This window comes from Entelurus aequoreus, linkage group LG16 (assembly GCF_033978785.1).
Source record: "Entelurus aequoreus isolate RoL-2023_Sb linkage group LG16, RoL_Eaeq_v1.1, whole genome shotgun sequence".
Lineage (NCBI taxonomy): Eukaryota > Metazoa > Chordata > Actinopteri > Syngnathiformes > Syngnathidae > Entelurus > Entelurus aequoreus.
Window position 1 is genome coordinate 50,672,363 of NC_084746.1, and position 18,429 is coordinate 50,690,791.

General features: G+C 37.9%; 1 protein-coding gene across 1 annotated transcript in view; it reads left to right on the forward strand.

The window, feature by feature from the left end:
- The first annotated feature begins 16,931 nt into the window (after positions 1–16,931).
- Positions 16,932–18,429, forward strand: part of mppe1 (metallophosphoesterase 1) — a 43,002-nt gene continuing 41,504 nt past the window's right edge. Inside the window, exons 1-2 of the mRNA XM_062023601.1 lie at positions 16,932–17,394; positions 17,467–17,575. Coding sequence (XP_061879585.1) covers positions 17,162–17,394; positions 17,467–17,575 — 342 coding nt within the window. The 5' untranslated portion in view covers positions 16,932–17,161. The remainder of the gene's footprint in view (positions 17,395–17,466; positions 17,576–18,429) is intronic.

Sequence of the window (18,429 nt, forward strand, 5' to 3'; positions counted from 1 at the left end):
ACGCAACAAGGCCCATTTCCAGCAACTATCACTCCAGTGTTCTAATGGTACAATGTGTTTGCTCATTGGCTCAGAAGGCTAATTGATGATTAGAAAACCCTTGTGCAATCATGGTCACACATCTGAAAACAGTGTGACCTTCCTTTGAGCAGATTGAGTTTCTGGAGCATCACATTTGTGGGGTCAATTAAACGCTCAAAATGGCCAGAAAAAGAGAACTTTCATCTGAAACTCTACAGTCTATTCTTGTTCTTAGAAATGAAGGCTATTCCACAAAATTGTTTGGGTGACCCCAAACTTTGGAACGGTAGTGTATATATATATATATATATATATATATATATATATATATATATATATATATATATATATATATATATATATATATATGATATATTAAATAAAACATTGAGCTATACTACGCCTCCTGTTGTCTGTGCCGTCAACTCCTCCCGGTACGTAACAATGTTGGGACAAAACTAAAACCATTATGTTGGAATTTTCTTTCTGCTTTTTGACTTCTGGGGTAAAAGAGGTCAAATTCTAAGACAGTTAAAGTCGAATACTCTATTTTGCGACTGTGTCATGTAGCGCTGGTATGTTTGGCAGTTAGAGAGTTTGGTGTAACTTTCCGAAGCTGAGTTGTTTGGGGATATTAAGTCTTTTAGTATAAATAAGAGCGTATTGCTGTGTGTGTGCGTACCAGACGACCCTAATGTGTGCTGAGAGACAGAGCAAGAGTGATTTATGGCTCTACAGAGGAAACGCTGTGAACAGGCGTCCCAGGACAAACAGAGAACGTTTATTTTTTGGGGAGCTTGCAGTCAGTAATTATTATGTTTAGTGTCTACTCAGTTTCCTTTCCCGTCTTGTTGTATGTGAGGAGTTCAATAGATGAATCAACTGTGTCTGAAGAGAGCAAGACTCAGCCATGTGCATGCAATTACTAGGAGTTCCATTAAGAGAATGACATGGAACATAATGAATAAATGCAGAGGCACGCAAATTACAACACTTATCAGTGGGTTGTAATAAGTTGATGGAATCATTTAAAGAACGTAAGATTTTGAAGATTAGCAGACACAGACAGGAAATATCAATGTCAATCAATCAATCAATGTTTACTTATATAGCCCTAAATCACGAGTGTCTCAAAGGGCTGCACAAGCCACAACCACATCCTCGGCTCAGATCCCACATCAGGGCAAGGAAAAACTCAACCCAATGGGACAATGAGAAACCTTGGAGGGGACCGCAGATGTCGGGATCCCCACTCCTGGGCGACCGGTGCAATGGACGTCGAGTGGATCTAGCATAATATTGTGAGAGTCCAGTCCATAGTGGATCTAACATAATATTGTGAGAGTCCAGTCCATAGTGGATCTAACATAATAGTGTGAGAGTCCAGTCCATAGTGGATCTAACATAATATTGTGAGAGTCCAGTCCATAGTGGATCTAGCATAATATTGTGAGAGTCCAGTCCATAGTGGATCTAACATAATAGTGAGAGAGTCCAGTCCATAGTGGATCTAGCATAATATTGTGAGAGTCCAGTCCATAGTGGATCTAACATAATAGTGAGAGTCCAGTCCATAGTGGATCTAGCATAATATTGTGAGAGTCCAGTCCATAGTGGATCTAACATAATAGTGAGAGTCCAGTCCATAGTGGATCTAGCATAATATTGTGAGAGTCCAGTCCATAGTGGATCTAACATAATAGTGAGAGTCCAGTCCATAGTGGATCTAGCATAATATTGTGAGAGTCCAGTCCATAGTGGATCTAACATAATAGTGAGAGTCCAGTCCATAGTGGATCTAACATAATAGTGAGAGTCCAGTCCATAGTGGATCTAGCATAATAGTGTGAGAGTCCAGTCCATAGTGGATCTAGCATAATAGTGTGAGAGTCCAGTCCATAGTGGATCTAACATAATAGTGAGAGTCCAGTCCATAGTGGATCTAACATAATAGTGAGAGTCCAGTCCATAGTGGATCTAGCATAATAGTGTGAGAGTCCAGTCCATAGTGGATCTAGCATAATAGTGAGAGTCCAGTCCATAGTGGATCCAACATAATCGTGAGAGTCCAGTCCATAGTGGATCTAACATAATAGTGAGAGTCCAGTCCTTAGTGGATCTAACATAATAGTGTGAGAGTCCAGTCCATAGTGGATCTAACATAATAGTGAGAGTCCAGTCCATAGTGGATCTAACATAATAATGAGAGTCCAGTCCATAGTGGATCTAACATAATAGTGTGAGAGTCCAGTCCATAGTGGATCTAACATAATAGTGAGAGTCCAGTCCATAGTGGATCTAACATAATAATGAGAGTCCAGTCCATAGTGGATCTAACATAATAGTGTGAGAGTCCAGTCCATAGTGGATCTAACATAATAGTGAGAGTCCAGTCCATAGTGGATCTAACATAATAGTGAGAGTCCAGTCCATAGTGGATCTAACATAATAGTGAGAGTCCAGTCCATAGTGGATCTAGCATAATATTGTGAGAGTCCAGTCCATAGTGGATCTAGCATAATATTGTGAGAGTCCAGTCCATAGTGGATCTAACATAATAGTGAGAGTCCAGTCCATAGTGGATCTAGCATAATATTGTGAGAGTCCAGTCCATAGTGGATCTAACATAATAGTGAGAGTCCAGTCCATAGTGGATCTAACATAATAGTGAGAGTCCAGTCCATAGTGGATCTAACATAATAGTGAGAGTCCAGTCCATAGTGGATCTAACATAATAGTGAGAGTCCAGTCCATAGTGGATCTAGCATAATAGTGAGAGTCCAGTCCTTAGTGGATCTAACATAATAGTGTGAGAGTCCAGTCCATAGTGGATCTAACATAATAGTGAGAGTCCAGTCCATAGTGGATCTAACATAATAGTGAGAGTCCAGTCCATAGTGGATCTAACATAATAGTGAGAGTCACCTTAGTTGTAGATGACAGACACAGACCACCGACCACATAGTTTAGGAAGTGAAAAACGCAGGAATCAGTGTTATAATTACATTAAAATTTGATATGTGCTGGGCAATTTTTCAGTCTGTGCATGGAGACACACGTGACCATACACCAGGGGGCGGGCCCCGTGCGTTTCCCACCTAGGCCTTCAGTGATGTCCGACTTCAATGATTACCTCTCAATATACCACCATTGATGTCACCACATGACCATTGCTGGAGAAATACTATACAGAACCACATTTACTGGGCATTGAATCACCTCGACAGTGTACAAAACGGGTGGTTTCTGGCGCATTTAAAAATCAATAAACCCGCATCAGCAATTAAATCCTATCTTATGTGGTACTGTCAAAATTAAAATAGCATATTCAACGTGAAAAAATATAGATATAAAATATTTGAACTCACAATTTGTAGCACCCATTCGACGCCGTATAAGCCAGTGGTACTCCTCGTAGTCGGTTGATTTGAGTGGAAGTGGCGGGCATTTCTACATTTCATCGCCGACATCGTCTGACAAGATGTAGTTTCTCTTCAAATATCCTTCTTGAAAATGGCCTCGCAAATATACACTACCGTTCAAAAGTTTGGGGTCACACAAGCAATTTTGTGGAATAGCCTTCATTTCTAAGAACAAGAATAGACTGTCGAGTTTCAGATGAAAGTTCTCTTTTTCTGGCCATTTTGAGCGTTTAATTGACCCCACAAATGTGATGCTCCAGAAACTCAATCTGCTCAAAGGAAGGTCAAACTGTTTTCAGATGTGTGAACATGATTGCACAAGGGTTTTCTAATCATCAATTAGCCTTCTGAGCCAATGAGCAAACACATTGTACCATTAGAACACTGGAGTGATAGTTGCTGGAAATGGGCCTCTATACACCTATGTAGATATTGCACCAAAAAGCAGACATTTGCAGCTAGAATAGTCATTTACCACATTAGCAATGTATAGAGTGTACTTCTTTAAAGTTAAGACTAGTTTAAAGTTATCTTCATTGAAAAATAAGGACATTTTAATGTGACCCCAAACTTTTGAACGGTAGTGTATACCATAATCAACGTTTTGTTGTCCTTCTTTGTGGGTCAACACCTTCTGCTTCCTGCTACATTGAAACTTGAGAATGGATACTCACTTTGGAATGACAAGTGTGTATCCAATCACAGTCTCGTTAACATCAGGCTACCTAGCTAGGCTACTGTCAACATCTCTATATCAACTTGAAGTGTATATAGAGATTTACTGTAAGCGTTAAATAATTTAAAAAAAATAATAATCTGACTTATTTTTAACATTTTAATGACTGAGACCCTTTATGGTCCCCGGGACCCCTAAAGGTAAAATAAATAAAAAATCCATATATTTTGTTATGGTTGGAAAATGAAAAATATCAAAATGGCCCCCACATGCTTTAATTTTTCCGTGTGCGGACCTCAGTGGAAAAAGTTTGGACACCCCTGGCTTACAGACAGTGGTTAGTTAGTTATAATTGTAGTTATACTAAAAAACTAGGGATGTCCGATAATGGCTTTTTGCCGATATCCGATATTCCGATATTGTCCAACTCTTTAATTACTGATACCGATATCAACCGATATATGCAGTCGTGGAATTAACACATTATTATGCCTAATTTGGACAACCATGTATGGTGAAGATAAGGTACTTTTTAAAAAATAAAATAAAATAAGATAACTAAATTAAAACATTTTCTTGAATTAAAAAGAAAGTAAAACAATATAAAAACAGTTACATAGAAACTAGTAATTAATGAAAATGAGTAAAATTAACTGTTAAAGGTTAGTATTATTAGTGGACCAGCAGCACGCACAATCATGTGTGCTTACGGACTGTATCCCTTGCAGACTGTATTGATATATATTTATATATAATGTAGGAAGCAGAATATTGATAACAGAAAGAAATGGGGGAGGGAGGTTTTTTGGGTTGGTGCACTAATTGTAAGTGTATCTTGTGTTTTTTATGTTGATTTAATAAAATAAAAAAAATAAAAAAAATTAAAAACGATACAGATAATAAAAAAAACGATACCGATAATTTCCGATATTACATTTTAACGCATTTATCGGCCAATAATATCGGCAGGCCGATATTATCGGACATCCCTATAAAAAACCCTCGCACGGAGGAAAGCATGAGAGTGCAGGTAAGATAAATAAATAATATCCATACAACCTTTAAAAGTGGGGATATTGATTAAACTTTTATCATAAGAATTATAGTGCGATTTTAAATATGCAGGAGGCTTAGCAACCACATATAATTACTATTGTGACAAGGCCGCAATTATAACAGAAACAACGTCTTTTCATTTGCAGAGACGCCAAATGAAATACCGAGGGGGCGCTCTCAAGTAACTACATTGGGCTCATCTGTGAATGGAATGAGGTCAAATGTTAAAGGTGCTATACTGTATGTAGGAGGGAAACATCAAAGAACACAAAGGACATTAAAGGCCTACTGAAATGATTTTTTTTTATTTAAACGGGAATAGCAGATCCATTCTATGTGTCATACTTGATCATTTCGCGATATTGCCATATTTTTGCTGAAAGGATTTAGTAGAGAAAATCGACGATAAAGTTCGCAACTTTTGCTCGCTGATAAAAAAAAGCCTTGCCTGTAGCGGAAGTAGCGTGACGTCACAGGAGCTAGTATTCCTCACAATTCCCCGTTGTTTACAATGGAGCGAGAGAGATTCGGACCGAGAAAGTGACGATTACCCCATTAATTTGAGCGAGGATGAAAGATTCGTAGATGAGGAACGTTACAGTGAAGGACTTGAGAGGCAGTGATGGAAGTATCTTTTTTCGCTCTGACCGTAACTTAGGTACAAGCTGGCTCATTGGATTCCACACTCTCTCCTTTTTCTATTGTAGATCACAGATTTGTATTTTAAACCACCTGGGATACTATATCCTCTTGAAAATGAGAGTCGAGAACGCGAAATGGACATTCAGTGCCTTTTATCTCCACGACAATACATCGGCGAAATGCTTTAGCTACGAGCTAACGTGATAGCATCGTGCTTTAACTGCATATAGAAACAAAAGAAATAAACCCCTGACTGGAAGGATAGATAGAAAATCAACAATACTATTAAACCGTGGACATGTAAATACACGGTTAATGCTTTCCAGCCTGGCGAAGGTTAACAATGCTGTGCTAACGACGCCATTGAAGCTAACTTAGCAACCGGACCGCACAGAGCTATGCTAAAAACATTAGCTCTCCACCTACGCCAGCCAGCCCTCATTTGCTCATCAACACCCGTGCTCACCTGCGTTCCAGCGATCGGCAGAAGGACGAAGGACTTCACCCGATGCGTTTGGCGGCCCGGAGACGTAGGAAGTCAAGGTGAAGTCGGCGGCTAGCGCGGCTAGCGCTCCAACAAAGTCCTCCTGGTTGTGTTGCTGTAGTCCGCTGCTAATACACCGATCCCACCTACAACTGTCTTCTTTGCAGCCTTCATTGTTCATTAAAAAAATTGCAAAAGATGTCCAGAATACTGTGGAATTATGAAATGAAAACAGAGCTTTTTGTATAGGATTCTACGGGGTACCATAACTTCCGTTACTCGGACTTCGTCACGCGCATACGTCATCACACCGCGATGTTTCAGCCGGATATTTCCCGGGAATTTTAAAATTGCACTTTATAAGTTAACCCGGCCGTATTGGCATGTGTTGCAATGTTAAGATTTCATCATTGATATATAAACTATCAGACTGCGTGGTCGCTAGTAGTGGCTTTCAGTAGGCCTTTAAAAGAGCCACTTCTACACACAGCCACAAAAGTAAAACAACAAAAATTTTAAAAAACTGAGCTATCAGAGGTCAGTTACAACTCATGTTATTCTATTCTGTGTTATATGTGTTTTTATGTTGCACCATTGCGCCAAGTAAAATTCCTAGTTTGTGAACCCGTTCTCAAACAATGGCAATAAAAACTCTTCTGGTTCTGATTCCGAGCCTGGGCGGTCGTGAGTTCAAACTCCCGGCCGAGTCATACCAAAGACTGCAAAAAAATGGGACCCATTGTCTCCCTGCTTGGCACTCGGCATCAAGGGCGGGGACTCTAACCACAAGGCCACTGAGTAGGAATGTAGCTAGCTCGGTAGACCGAGAGCTTTTCCTTCTGGCTCAATGTGAAACAGAATAGTAAACTTCCACTAAAAGAGGTATTTGGATTTATAGCAACATATCATTTGTAGCTGTATGTAGAAGTGGCTGGTTGCATCAGCTCTGCTCTTTTATTGTCTTGAATGTCCTTTGTGTTCTTTGATGTTTGATGTTTCCCTCTTACACACATGCTTATTATGTGTGCTATGGCTACGAGGTTTTTTTTCTTCCTTGGCCTTAAGTCTGGACCCGCGCTCCAGGGACCCAGGCTTAGACTGAATTTTTTTTTTTTTCTCACCACCCCCTGTTTTTTTAACCTCTTTTGTAAGGTGAGCTGGAAGTTGGCAGACCTGTCAGCGATCCTGTTCTGTCTCCCTGTAATGTTTGATCCTGTTCTGTCTCCCTGTAATGTCTGTCTGATCTTGAATGGGATTGTGCTGGAAATCTTAATTTCCCCTCGGGGATTAATAAAGTATTTCTGATTCTGTTAAGAAACACTTAAGTCTAGTAAGATACTGTATTTTAATGTTAGTCATCATGGTGGTACTTTGAGAGCCAAGTTTTTTCTGAGGTGGTACTCGGTGAAAAAAGTTTGAGAACCACTGATCTAATAAGTAATAGTAATAAAAAAACAGATTCGGGGCTTATATAGCCACCTCCTAACTCCGCGACCTAGTTTAGATCGAGACCTTTACCTTTGATTAAGAAGATGGTTCCATTAGAGAAGAGCCTGACAGCTGAGGACTCGGCCTCTCATTCTACTTTTGAAAAACATTGCGCAAGCTTTGGGAGCGTTCTACGAGGTCCATCCATCTGGAGAGGAACGTGGCCGACGCCCACTTTTCGTTTTCTTGGCTCTAGCCAAAGCACAGCTGTTGTAAAGTAGGAATATACAGGACTGTCTCAGAAAATTAGAATATGGTGGTAAAGTTCTTTATTTTCTGTAATGCAATTAAAAAAAACAAAAATGTCATACATTCTGGATTCATTACACATCAACTGAAATATTGCAAGCCTTTTATTATTTTTAATATTGCCGATTATGGCATACAGCTTAAAAAAACTCAAAAATCGTATCTCAAAAATGTTTGAATATTTTCTCAGACCAAGTAAAAAAAATGTTTGAGTTTTCTTAAGCTGTATGCCATAATCAGCAATATTAAAATGATAAAAGGCTTGCAATATTTCAGTTGATGTGTAATGAATCCAGAATGTATGACATTTTTGTTTTTTTTAATTGCATTACAGAAAATAAAGGACTTTATCACAATATTCAAATTTTCTGAGACAGTCCTGTAAAGCAGGACTATCCATCCATCCATCCATCCATCTTCTTCCGCTTATCTGAGGTCGGGTTGCGGGGGAAGCAGCCTAAGCAGGGAAGCCCAGACTTGCCTCTCCCCAGCCACTTGGTCCAGCTCCTCCGGGGGGATCCCGAGGCGTTCCCAGGCCAGCCGGGAGACATAGTCTTCCCAACATGTTCTAGGTCTTCCCCGTGGCCTCCTACCAGTCGGACGTGCCCGAAACAACTCCTTTAGCACCAGATGCCCGAACCACCTCATCTGGCTCCTCTCCATGTGGAGGAGCATCGGCTTTACTTTTAGCTCCCCTCGGATGGCAGAGCTTCTCACCCTATCTCTAAGGGAGAGCCCCACCACCCGGCGGTGGAAACTCATTTGGGCCGCTTGTACCCGTGATCTTGTCCTTTCGGTCATAATCCAAAGCTCACGGAACGTAGATCGACCGGTAAATTGAGAGCTTTGCCTTCCGGCTCAGCTCCTTCTTCACCACGACGGATCGATACAGCGTCCGCATTACTGAAGACGCCGCACCGATCCGCCTGTCGATCTCACCATCCACTCTTCCCTCACTCGTGAACAAGACTCCGAGGTACTTGAACTCCTCCACTTGGGGGCAAATCCGATGACGCAACTACAAAGTCCATCCTGGAACTGCGACCTAGGGTGTCCTGGTGCCAAGTGCACATATGGACACCCTTATGTTTGAACATGGTGTTTGTTATGGACAATCTGTGAGGAGCACAAAAGTCCAATAACAGAACACCACCCGGCCATTCTTCCCAATCACGCCTCTCCAGGTTTCACTGTCGTTGCCAATAAGAGCGTTGAAGTCCCCGAGTAGAACGAGGGAATCACCCGGGGGAGCACTCTCCAGTACTCCCTCGAGTGACGGTCCCGGACACAAGGCTGAAGGTTAGAGGTGACAGAGCTTTCGCCGCTGCTGCTCCCAAGCTCTGGAACGACCTACCTCTGAGTGTTAGACAGGCCTCCTCTCTTCCTGTTTTTAAATCTCTCTTAAAAACATACTTTTATTCCATGGCTTTTAACACTGAGTAATACCCATCCTGCAATGGCGCCCCATAATACACCTGCTGTGAACCTGTTTTTATATTTTATTTATTTATTTTTTATCGTGTTCTGTTTGTGTTGTGTTGTGTTTGCTCGGTTCTCGTATGATCTTTTAACCTGCCCATTGTACAGCACTTTGGCTACCCCTGTGGTACATTTTAAATGTGCTTTATAAATAAAGTTGATTTGATTTGATTTGAGTGAATCCAAAAAGGGCACGTAAGCACAAACAGTCAGGACTAGAGATGTCCGATAATATCGGTCTGACGATATTATCGGCCGATAAATGCGTTAAAATGTAATATCGGAAATTATCGGTATCGGTTTTTTTATTATCAGTATCGTTTTTTTATTTTTTTTTATTAAATCCACATAAAAAACACAAGATACACTTACAATTAGTGCACCAAGCCAAAAAACCTCCCTCCCCTATTTACACTCATTCACACAAAAGGGTTGTTTCTTTCTGTTATTAATATTCTGGTTCCTACATTATATATCAATATATATCAATACAGTCTGCAAGGGATACAGTCCGTAAGCACACATGATTGTGCGTGCTGCTGGTCCACTAATAGTACTAACCTTTAACAGTTAATTTTACAAATTTTCATTAATTACTAGTTTCTATGTAACTGTTTTTTACGGAGCCCCTAAAGGGACATGGGAACTTTTTATTTAAAAAAAAAAAAAAAAAAAATTTTTTTTTTTTTTTTTTTTTTTTTTTTAAAATAAAAAGTTTCTCGTGGCCACGAGATACTTTCTCGTGGCCACGAGATACATGTCTAAAAAAAAAAATTCCCATGTCCCTTTAGGGGCTCCGTAGTTTTTATATTGTTTTACTTTCTTTTTTATTCAAGAAAATGTTTTTAATTTATTTATCTTATTTTATTTGATTCATTTTTTAAAAAAAGTACCTTATCTTCACCATACCTGGTTGTCCAAATTAGGCATAATAATGTGTTAATTCCACGACTGCATATATCGGTTGATATCGGTATCTGTAATTAAAGAGTTGGACAATATCGGCATATCGGATATCGGCAAAAAGCCATTATCGGACATCCCTAGTCAGGACCCGTGCCCCCCCACCCGAAGGCGGAGGGAAGCTACCCTCTCATCCACTGGGTTGAACTCCAACGTGCAGGCTTTGAGCCGGGGGGGGGGGCAACAAGAATTGCCCCCCCCAGCCCGTCGCCTCTCATTGCTGGCAATGCCAGAGTGGAAGAGAGTCCAGCCCCTCTGGAGAGAACTGGTTCCAGAGCCCTTGTCTAGCCGGAACTTCTCCACTTCTCCCCCCCAGCGAGGTGACGTTCCACGTCCCAAGAGCAGGATCAGTTCAGTTAAACGTGACAAAGAGGACTCGTCACACATTTAAATGTTCGTCGTTCAAACATGAGAAGCAGGAAGATCTGGCGAGAGAAACCACGTGACTGGTAGAGCAGGTAGAGGACCTCGTCACACCAGTTGGGTGTGTTTGTACGGTGCTCCAAATTGCTTCATGTTCATCTGCCGCAGAACGTGTGTGACTGATGATAAGCATTGTTTGTTTCATGTACTTTGTATTATCTGCTTAACTTCCTTTCCATCTGTCATTCACACGGTCAAGTGTTTGAATACATTTCTGAATGAAATTAGTTTATTTCGGTCATATAATCCAGTGGTCCCCAACCACAGGGCCGCGGTATTTAAAAAAAAAAAAAAAATTATTATTATTTTTTTTTTAAAATTAAATCAACATAAAAACACTATATATACATATTGTGTATGTGTATGTCAATATAGATCAATACAGTCTGCAGGTATACAGTCCGTAAGCACACATGATTGTATTTCTTTATGAAAAAAAATAAAAAAATAAAAATAAAAATAAAAATCCCCACCCCCCACCCCCCACCCCCCGGTCCGTGGGACAAATTTTCAAGCGTTGACCGGTCCTCAGCTACAAAAAGGTTGGGGACCACTGATATAATCAACCATTTTGTGTGATCAATTTAACAGCACAGATTATACATATTTAACAATCATTCACATTCACACACAAAAAGAAGAGAAAAAGAATGACGGAAAAAGGAATAGGATGAAGCCAAGGCTTATATTTGCCTATCCGATACATCAGGGGTGTCCAAACTTTTTCCACTGAGGGCCGCACACTGAAAAATCAAAGCAAGCGGGGGCCATTTTGATATTTTTTATTTTAAAAACCAATACAATATATGTATAAAAAATATACATTTAGACCTCCACTCAGGCTTGATACCGGGGACTCCAAAGGGTTTAGGTTAAAAATAAAACAAAAAAATTCATTATTTAGTATTATTATTATTATTATTATTATTCAAAGTTTAAATATCTAGATCAACATTAGGTATATCTGTCAATATACTTTTTTTTTTTTTTTTTTAGATTTAAGTTGTATGCCCTTTTTGTCAAAGAAAACCCAGTTTTTTATGGAAAAAACACAAAATATGAAATATTTTCCCCCAATAAAATTTTAAAGTGGAACATTTCAGATTATATAATAATTGGAGCTCATAACATAACTCATAACAACATTGATTTTAATTTATTATTATTTTTTGAGCAATGACAATTAAAAAAAAACAAAAAAAAAAGTCCCACTAAAATTATTAGGGATCCAAAAGGGTCCTGCTCAGTAAAGTGTTAAAAAATAAATCTTTTTTCTTTTTTAAACTGTTAACACAATAGTCTCGAGATCAACTTCAGATCTATCCGTCAATTATAACTTGTTTTGTTGTTTATTATGTTCCTTGTTTGTTCATTTTAGGCCCTTCTTTAAAAAAAAACCCACATAGTTTTTTATATGGCAAACACAAAATATGCAACATTTTCCCCAAAAAATATCTCAAAGTGGAATATTTAATGTGACCTAATTGGAGCCTTGAATAGGTCAATCATTCATAATAACATTGTTTTTGATTCATTATTATGTTTTCAAGAAAGAAACAGCCTGCATGGCAGCTTAGTGTTATTAGAGTCAACATAGCAACATTTTATTGTCACCTGTTTACTCTTTTATAATACTTTTTATGTTTTTTATTTTTTTTATCGTATTTTTAGAATTACCTGCGGGCCGCACTTTGGACATCCCTGCTGTACATTCACTGAAAATTAGATTGCCTGGAACATCAACGTTAAAAAAAAAATCAATGAAAATAATTGTTACTATATTTTATAATTTTGCATTATTTCACCTTTCAAGGCTTTCTTAAACCTAAACAAAGAAGTACATGTCTTCAACTCATCACTGAGCTTGTTCCACCATTTAACTCCTAAAACTGAAACACATACAAATCAAAAATCAATATCCCCCGTAAATAATAGTTTTCTCCTCTTAATTGAAATAACCTAATAATACAAGCTGGAAGGCTGTTGTTCTTTACTCGGAACATAATTTCCATTGTTTTCAAAAACACAATATCTGAACATTTTAACACATTAGAACTTATAAATAATGGATTGGTAGGTTCATAGTAGCACGCTTTGTGTATTATTCTAATTACCCGTTTTTGAAGTGTAATTATTAGGTCTATGTTTGTTTTATAAACATTTCCCCAAACTTCAACACAATATGTTAAAATATGGAAAAATAAAAGAATAATATAACATATACAGACATTTCTTATTCAGCATGTGTTTTACTTTATAAAGAATAGCAATGGATTTGGATATTTTTCCCTTTATATATTCAATATGCGGTTTCAAACATAATTTATGATCAATTAGTATTCCCAAGAATTTAGTTGCATACACTTTATCAACTTCCACTTGATTTAATTTGAGTTTTTTTCAGATTGTGTTACATTTTTATTAAGCTGTAAACTATAATCATGAAAAATGCTTAAGAAATATTTTTTTGCAATGTGTGTAGTAAATCTTTCACTTCTTTAATTTAACTATTAAAATAAATAAACGTTTCAAAGACATGTAATTTGATCCAGTCATTTTTGATCCAAATACAAAAGTTTGTATTTTCAAACTTCAACACAATATGTTAAATATGGAAAAATAAAAAAATAATATAACATATGCAGACATTTCTTATTCAGCATGTGTCTTACTTTATAAAGAATAGCAATGGATTTGGATATTTTTCCCTTTATATATTCAATATGCGGTTTCAAACATAATTTATGATCATTAGTATTCCCAGGAATTTAGTTGCATACACTTTATCAATTTCCACTTGATTTAATTTTTGTTTTTGTCAGATTATGTTAGATTTTTATTAAGCTGTAAACTATAATCATGAAAAATGCTTAAGAAATATTTTTTTGCAATGTGTGTAGTAAATCTTTCACTTCTTTAATTTAACTATTAAAATAAATAAACTTTTCAAAGACATGTAATTTGATCCAGTAATTTTTGATCCAAATACAAAAGTTTGTATTTTCAAACTTCAACACAATATGTTAAATATGGAAAAATAAAAGAATAATATAACATATGCAGACATTTCTTATTCAGCATGTGTCTTACTTTATAAAGAATAGCAATGGATTTGGATATTTTTCCCTTTATGTATTAAGTACCTCGGACTCTTGTTCACGAGTGAGGGAAGAGTGAATCGTGAGACTAAGTCTCTTAGCTGGCCTGGGAACGCCTCGGGATCCCCCGGGAAGAGCTGGACAAAGTGGCTGGGGAGAGGGAAGTCTGGGCTTCCCTGCTTTGGCTGCTGCCCCCGCGACCCGACCTTGGATAAGCAGAAGAAGATGGATGGATGGATGGTTTACAATAGGGATGTCCGATAATGGCTTTTTGCCGCTATCCGATATTGTCCAACTCTTTAATTACCGATATCAACCGATACCGATATATGCAGTCGTGGAATTAACACATTATTATGCGTAATTTGGACAACCAGGTATGGTGAAGATAAGGTCCTTTTTTTTTAGAGTTAATAAAATAAGATAAATAAATTAAAAACATTTTCTTGAATAAAAAAGAAAGTAAAACAATATAAAAACAGTTACATAGAAACTAGTAATGAATGAAAATGAGTAAAATTAACTGTTAAAGGTTAGTACTATTAGTGGAGCAGCAGCACGCACAATCATGTGTGCTTACGGACTGTATCCCTTGCAGACTGTATTGATATATATTGATATATAATGTAGGAACCAGAATATTAATAACAGAAAGAAACAACCCTTTTGTGTGAATGAGTGTAAATGGGGGGAGGGAGGTTTTTTGGGTTGGTGCACTAATTGTAAGTGTATCTTGTTTTTTTTATGTGGATTTAATAAAAAAAAAACAAAAAAACAATACCGATAATAAAAAAAACGATACCGATATTTTCCAATATTACATTTTAAAGCATTTATCGGCCGATATTATCAGACATCTCTAGTTTACAACATAATTTATGATCAATTATTATTCCCAAGAATTTAGTTTCTTTAATTTCCACTTCATTTAATTTTAATTTCTGTCAGATTGTTAGATTTTTATTAAACTGTAAACCATAATCATGAAAAATGCTTAAGAAATAAATTTTTTGCAATGCTTGTAGTAAATCTTTCACTGCTTTAATTTAACTATCAAAATAAATAAACTTTTCAAAGACATGTAATTTGATCCACGTACCAAAAGTTTTTTTTTTTTCATGGCCTCATTCTCTGAAACCGCCAACGCAGGGGTAGGGAACCTATGGCTCTAGAGCCAGATGTGGCTCTTTTGATGACTGCATCTGGCTCTCAGATAAATCTTAGCTGACATTGCTTAACAAGATAAGTCATTAATAACTCCGCTGGTAATCAAAGTGTTAAAAATAACGTTCAAATTATAACCATTCTCATACATTTTAATCCATCCATCTGTTTTCTATCGCACCTGTTCAAGAAGTCGAATTAATGGTGAGAAGTAGGGATGTCCGATAATATCGGTCGATAAATGCGTTAAAATGTAATATCGGAAATTATCGTCATCGTTTTTTTTATTATCGGTATCGTTTTTTTTGTTGTTGTTTTTTTTTAATTAAATCAACATAAAAAACACAAGATACACTTACAATTAATGCACCAACCCAAAAAACCTCCCTCCTCATTCACACAAAAGGGTTGTTTCTTTCTGTTATTAATATTCTGGTTCCTACATTATATATCAATATATATCAATACAGTCTGCAAGGGATACAGTCCGTAAGCACACATGATTGTGCGTGCTGCTGCTCCACTAATAGTACTAACCTTTAACAGTTAATTTTACTCATTTTCATTCATTACTAGTTTCTATTAGGGATGTCCGATAATGGCTTTTTGCCGATATCCGATATTCCGATATTGTCCAACTCTTTAATTACCGATACCGATATCAACCGATACCGATATCAACCGATATATGCAGTCGTGGAATTAACACATTATTATGCCTAATTTGGACAACCATGTATGGTGAAGATAAGGTACTTTTAAAAAAAATTAGTAAAATAAGATAAATAAATTAAAAACATTTTCTTGAATAAAAAAGAAAGTACAACAATATAAAAACAGTTACATAGAAACTAGTAATGAATGAAAATTAGTAAAATTAACTGTTAAAGGTTAGTATTATTAGTGGACCAGCAGCACGCACAATCATGTGTGCTTACGGACTGTATCCCTTGCAGACTGTATTGATATATATTGATATATAATGTAGGAAGCAGAATATTAATAACAGAAAGAAACAACCCTTTTGTGTGAATGAGTGTAAATGGGGGAGGGAGATATTTTGGGTTGGTGCACTAATTGTAAGTGTATCTTGTGTTTTTTATGTTGATTTAATAAAAATAAATAAATAAATAAAATTAAATTAAAAAAAAGATACTGATAATTAAAAAAACGATACCGATAATTTCCGATATTATCGGCCGATATATGCGTTAAAATGTAATATCGGACATCCCTAGTTTCTATGTAACTGTTTTTATATTGTTTTACTTTCTTTTTTATTCAAGAAAATGTTTTTAATGTATTTATCTTATTTTATTTTATAATTTTTTTTAAAAAAGTACCTTATCTTCACCATACCTGGTTGTCCAAATTAGACATAATAATGTGTTAATTCCACGACTGTATATATCGGTTGATATCGGTATCGGTAATTAAAGAGTTGGACAATATCGGAATATCGGAAAAAAGCCATTGTCGGACATCCCTAGTAAGAAGTATTTTATTTATTATTGGTTAGCTTCAGAATAACAATGCATTTATTATATTCTAAAAATGTTGGTCTTACTTAAAAATGCATGCAATTAGTTGTCCTCAGTGTTAAAAAATATGATATGGCTCTCACGGAAATACATTTGAAAATATTTGGCTTTCATGGCTCTCGACCCCTGCGCTAACGTGTTTTGACAGCGTTCCACTTCCGGTCCTCAGAGAGCGACATTTATTTTGTAGTCCAACCGGAATTGCGTAGGCAGGTTGACGATTGGAATTCGGAGCCGCGAAGAGCCCGCCTCGACTGGATATCCATCGACGGCCGTTTTTTATTTTTGCTCTCAACTTTGGACGTGAGACATTTTTTTTTCTTCCCTCCGCCATGAGCAGGTAGCGCTTAGACGGAGAAAGAGAAGAGCAATGAGACGGGGAAGATGCCTGACGGGTCGCTCCATCACCGCCAGTGCGCCAGTCAGGGGGTCGTCAGCCGCACCATAACAAAGCCATGCCGAGGTTCAGCGTCAAATGGATGCTCGCAGTCTCGTTGCTGCTGCTGGTCTTCGGCGCCTTCTTCTTCTGCGAGTACCTCATTTACTTCCCCACCATCGTCCAGTGCGCCTGGCCCCGGATAGAGCATGCGCGCGGCGGGGAGGACTCGCCGCCGGTCCGCGCCATGGTGCTGTCGGACACGCACCTCCTGGGAGCCGTGGGGGGGCACTGGTTCGACAAGCTGAGGAGGTAACAAATGAAGTCAACAAGATACAAATACAAGGAATTCAACGTTCACCGAACGGGCTGCTTTGTGTGCAGGGAATGGCAGATGGAGAGAGCCTTCCAGACCGCCTTGTGGCTCCTCAGGCCCGAAGTGGTCTTCATTCTGGGGGACATCTTTGACGAGGGCAAGTGGAGCTCCCAGAAGGTAAGGATTGCACCTTCAATGAAACCGCATCCAGCAAGTACGCACCATTATGATAATTTTTGTTCATGTCAAACCAGTTTTACACAATTGTAACCAAACTTGAATTTAATTTAGATAATAAAAACATATTTGCAAACCTTCCCGACACATGAACGAGACCAGCACTAAATATCGGTGAGAAGGTTCTTGGAAATTGGGCCATTATATTCATAACAGTGACGGAGCAGAAAGGGGCTTGCGAAAAAGTATTCCGTAAAATGTATTATGCAATCCTTCATTGACATTTGACATGCACTTCTTCATGCAAAAATGGAGATTGCACATGATCTGCATATAAGGAGATAGGGTTGTGGTATTCAGGCCTGGCCCTAACCAATCTGGCGCCCTAGGCAAGATTTTAGGTGGTGCCCCCCCCACATCGGCAGTGAAGTGTATATCACAAGAAACCGAATAGCTTTGTCTTTGACCTTTTTTTTTTACTTAAAGAAAGCAAATTGATTGATTGATTGATTGAGACTTTTATTAGTAGGTTGCACAGTGAAGTACATATTCCGTACAATTGACCACTAAATGGTAACACCCGAATAAGTTTTTCAACTTGTTTAAGTCGGGGTCCACTTAAATTGATTCATGATACAGATATATACTATCATATATACTATCATCATAATACAGTCATCACACAAGATAATCACATTGAATTATTTACATTATTTACAATCAGGGGTGTGGAGGGAGGGGGGGTGTGGTGGGGGTGGGGGGATATGGACATCAAGTAGTGGACATAGAGAGAGAGAGAGAGAGAGAGAGAGAGATCAGAAGACATAAGAAAAAGAAAAAGTATCTGCATTTGA